Below are 4,972 nucleotides of genomic sequence, written 5' to 3' on the forward strand. Positions count from 1 at the left end.
ATAAAGGGATTAGCTGAGCAGACAGCGGCAACTAGCTTAATGACATGGCAGAATAGAATAGCTTTAGATATGCTTGTGGCTGAGCGGGACGGGGTTTGTGTTCTGTTTGGATATATGTGCTGTACTTTCATCTCCAACAACACAGCACCGGACGGGTCCGTGACCAAAGCGCTTGAGTGACCATCACCACGCTGGCGAACGAACTGGTTGAGAACTCTGATATTGATAGCTCCATAAACGGTTGGTTTGATAACATATTTGGTAAATGGAAAACTATTGTTGTGACTATTCTGGGTGAAGTTATAGCTTCTATGGGTATACTTGTTCTTTGTGGATGTTGTCTTATTTCCTGTGTCTGAGGGTTGGTGAGAAAAGGAGATGGAGAAGGTGGTTTCCAAACAGATGGTGAGACACGGCCCAATCCCGGACTCCGACCTAAGGAATGAAGGATATGACCTACCAGGCTTGGTGGAGTGACACTCTAGAGGGTGTCTAAAGGGGGCCAAAATTTACTTCCCTGTTGGTGTTTTATGTTTTAATAATCTTATGTTTTGTGTTCTATTAATCCTGTGTTTTATGCTTTATTAATCAAGTTAACCATTGAGAATGTTTGTCTTTCCTTATGTGAAGGTTTGAAGTGCCTGGGTGACTTGTAGCCAACCGTTTGCAAGTTGGGTGTAGATGGAAGGACTGAAGGCCTTTTATTATCAAATTGTCTATTAATAAAAGTGTTTCTTTTTGTTTGTATTGTATTTTAATGAGTGACACCCTAGAGGGCGTCAAAAGGGGGAATTGTTGGGTTCTATTTTTCTCATAATTGGATCTGTATGTGATGAATAGCTTGGAAGGAATGCATTAATGAACTGTACTGATATAAATTGTTTCACATAACAGGCTGTTATTCATGTAAGGAACGTTAGGGGTAGGACAGATAAGACTTGTATTTCTTACAGATACGAACACTCTCTCTTTGTAGTCTGTGAAACTGTCCTTGAACATGGAGTACAGTGGAATGGTGTCTTTTGGGTGCTGACTCCGCAGGTTATTATCATAGCAACTTATGCCTGGCAACAGTGCAACAAATGAAATGCCGAGGAGTTGGGACCAACCCCTGCGCCAACGGATTGGCTGAATGGAGTCTGGACCACACTCAGTCCTTTGCTCTGGTTGGCCAACAGAAGAGGTGGAGGCTTTCTGTCAGAGTATTTGAGAAATAATCTGTAAACAATAATTCTAGTTCTCTGTCTGCCCTGCGTGGTTTTTCAGTGAGCCCGTATACGAACCTTCATACTTATCATACATACATTTTGCATAATAAATTAAGCTTGGATTGAAGATCTCTTGATTCTTTTCCAATACCAGATTTGAATTACGCAATTTCTAACACAATACAGGGGGATATATTTTTGCAGATTATTTAGTGAGTCTGGCCTGAATACACAGTAGTCAAGCAAACACTTTAGGCTCAATGATTACGGTATAATGTAGCGCTGTTCATGGTTCAACAACTGTGTATATATATATATATATAAAAACACATAATTTCTTAAAATGTGCAGCCATCCGATTGCAGTATCATCCACTAACTACAACTGCTGGGTAGCATCCACGGTAAGAAAACCACCTCAGACCACCCAGACATACATTTAAATCACGCCAACTGTGAAAATATACCACAAATATGACTGATTATTTATGATTAAAGCAATACACATCATTTCTTAAAATGTGCAGCCATCCGATTGCAGTATCATCCACATTACACTAAATGCAAATAATGCAAAAAATCCATATAATTTTTGCCCCATTTAAATCGGTTGTTCCTCAAATTAGCTCGGATTTACTAGGACTAAGACAATGTTTCAAGGAACCACAGCTGAACATTGAACAGCTTCCCAAATCCCAGACTGGCTTTAACTGAAACACTATGCAGCTTGTCATGCAATGCCAGGCTAGAAGGAGAGCAGACTTCATAGACAACATGTTTGATGTTATGAATGGGTATGGCAGATATACATTCCAGACATTATGTGTGTGTTGGAGAGTAGCGCTTGGAATTGCCAGGGACCTCACGATACAATATTATCACAATACTTAGGAGCTGGTATGATATGTATTACGATTCTCATGATTCTACATGTATTGCGATTCTATACTGTGATTTTATTGTGATTCGATGTTCCAAACATATTGCTCACTATATGTCTGTGGCAGAGAGACGAGAGAGCATGAGAAAAGTAATGGAAATAAAACTGCTGAAAACAAATGTGCTTCCTATTTAAAATGAAAATGGAGAACAGTCTATGAAGGAAAAATAGAGTTTTGGTGCAGGGACAGCCAACTAGTGCAAAAATAGTAGTGCGATATTGTCAATACGATGGGATACGATATCGTTGAAAATAATATCCCGATATGTAACAATCGATTTCTTCCCCCCTTCATCACTATTGGATAGGCGTTTTAACGGTCTTGCAGTTATACATTTAGGTTCTTATTGAGTTTGTTCAGTTTGAGTTTGTTAAGATGACAGATTAGTATATTGTAGCTTCTGGTCACTACTGTATGTATTTTCTTATCAAAAGAAATACAATGAAATATAATGATTAAAGATATGCTTTTTATTAAATCTCAGTATGCAGATGTAGCAGAAAAGGAGCACACAAAAAAAATACAGTGTGTATAAAATAGTGAAGGTGAAGTACCATGATATGCAATTATCTCCCCATAATATTTTATTGTTCAATTCATCAAATATATAATGAATCCTTTAAATCCCATATGATTATTTCATTAATTGTGATAAATACAACCTCAAGTGATGAGTAACAACGCATGTGGTCCGTGACCCACTCACTCAAACGGGATCACCTCACTTGAAGCAGTACAAAATTACTCCAAAAAAATTCTAAATATTCAAATTAATTCAGTTTAAAATCGCATGAAGCACCCATCAGATAGTGATATTAAATCTGTATCCGGGAAACCATCCCAAAGAGCAAGACATACTTAATTTTTTTTCTCGATTAAGAGGAGGTACTGTTTCCAGCCTCTTCCTTGTACACCAATCCCCAGTGGGCTCCGATGGAAGTGATCCCGGCACCGTTGAAGCGACCGCTGAGCAGCCTCAGCTCATTGCCCTTGTTGGCTGGGTAGAAGTTGAAGGAGACTTGGTTAGGCAGGCCGGCCGTCAGAGTGCGCCCTGTGTTGGTGGTGATCACCAGGTAGCAGATGTAGTCTGCTGGGTTGTACTTCCCAGACACCTCGACGATGGCCTCATCCTTAAACAGCTCCATCTCCTGCTTTTCACCCACTTCGCGACCGAACACAGGAGACCAGGTGTTGCTATATCTCAGCTGGAACCTAAAACAGAGGAAGCTTTTCACGTTGGTTGTGTTTTGATAAGGCACATTCAGACGGAGACAGCAGGTAGCGTCAGAGAATATCAAGGACTGACATTTTCCATTGTACTCTGGGTTAGATATGATAACACTATTGTTTTGTCATGTACTGAATATGTAATAAACACAATAAATACAGAAATACAGAAATACAGAAAGAAAGAAAGAAAGAAAGAAAGAAAGAAAGAAAGAAAGAAAGAAAGAAAGAAAGAAAGAAAGAGTGTGTCTGTTGGGTAGTGTAGTTGGACTGAGTCGGTGGTGTCTGTTCATGGGTCAGGGGTCTGCTCACCCGTTGATGTAGGCGTTGTTGTTGTAGTAGTAGTAGTAGTAGTAGTTGTTGTTCTCCCACACTCTGACCGCTGTGATGCGTCCCTCACCGGAGGAAGCAAATGGGGTGCCAGTGCCCAGACCCACCGCAGAGGAATACGAGTACGGTTCTTTGATGGCTAAAATAACATGGGCAATATGTTTAATATATTTACTATATTAATAAAACATATTTATATATACATCATTTCAATTTTGCCAACACATTTCTGAAATATCTTTATATTATGAATAAAGTGCAGATTAATTAACAAAAGTATATTCTGCAATGCTTTAATACATCAGCTTTTGTCTCAAAGAAGAACTCCTAAGTCTAACTGAAAAAGACAAGTTGGGGAAAGCACAAAAGCTATTATTGAATAATTATAATTCAGAATTGTATTTGTATTACTCACGCATTGCCAAGCAGCTGGCCAAGAAGACTGTGACAAACAGGATTGAGAACATTCTGCAAAAGGGAGACATCAATACTTAAGACCTTTAATTTCAGTCAATGTCAATTTAAATGGTAAAACTTGAAATCATTTTGTTAATAATGTTTTTCATAGTAGTTCACAAAAACAGCTAAGGCATTTTACCTGTCAGGTCAACCAGTGTTTCCTAGAAGGGGATAAGAAAATAACCTTTTGAATTGTGAAATGTGACTTAACAAACAAACCATTCTTGAATGTGAAATGTTACAAAACAGCTTTAAAAAGTTGAACCTACTCTTGTTTACTACAATCACTCTTGTAGTGCTAAGCTACTGTCAAATAAAAATGATGTCAGATCAATTACATTTACATTTAGAGGCAATAGGGCCAAAGTGTTTGTGCCCATGTACCAAGACATGATGAGTATTAACGTCATAATATTTCCCTCACCCGTATCATGCATTAAATACAAGTGCACATTTTATATTTAGCTAGTTGTGTACATACCCACAGTGATATCTTGAGATTTGTTTGAAAACCTGTGAAAGGTTTGTATCTCTCGGTCTCTGCCAGGTCCTTCTAGTCTACTGCTTCCTCTTAGAACTGCATTTATACATGCTGAACATTCCATCAGCTCTAGATGGAAGGAGCATGCCAAAGAACACCTATAGTCAGTCAGAAGTCAGACATTGTTTTCTAATTGGTCGAGGCTACTTTGGGAGGGAGTGTCGAGGAAATATAATAAGGAAATAATTGTATTCAGAGGATGTTCTTTCTTTTGAATATTAACAAATGAATGATCTGAAATAGGGATAAAAAAAAGATACAATCTAA

The 4,972-nt window shown here is 38.4% G+C and overlaps 1 protein-coding gene across 1 annotated transcript; it reads right to left on the reverse strand.

Moving 5' to 3' along the window:
• Positions 1 to 2,597: 2,597 nt before the first annotated feature.
• On the reverse strand, positions 2,598 to 4,765 carry LOC123487186 (zymogen granule membrane protein 16-like). The gene is made up of 5 exons (XM_045218331.1): positions 4,646 to 4,765; positions 4,304 to 4,325; positions 4,121 to 4,173; positions 3,688 to 3,844; positions 2,598 to 3,360 (listed from the first exon to the last, which is right to left on the reverse strand). The coding sequence occupies exons 3-5, from the start codon at positions 4,170 to 4,172 to the stop codon at positions 3,024 to 3,026; spliced, it is 546 nt and encodes a 181-aa protein (XP_045074266.1). The 5' UTR covers position 4,173; positions 4,304 to 4,325; positions 4,646 to 4,765; the 3' UTR covers positions 2,598 to 3,023.
• Positions 4,766 to 4,972: the final 207 nt, after the last annotated feature.

The sequence above is a fragment of the Coregonus clupeaformis genome, unplaced genomic scaffold (assembly GCF_020615455.1).
Source record: "Coregonus clupeaformis isolate EN_2021a unplaced genomic scaffold, ASM2061545v1 scaf1505, whole genome shotgun sequence".
Classification (NCBI taxonomy): Eukaryota; Metazoa; Chordata; class Actinopteri; order Salmoniformes; family Salmonidae; genus Coregonus; species Coregonus clupeaformis.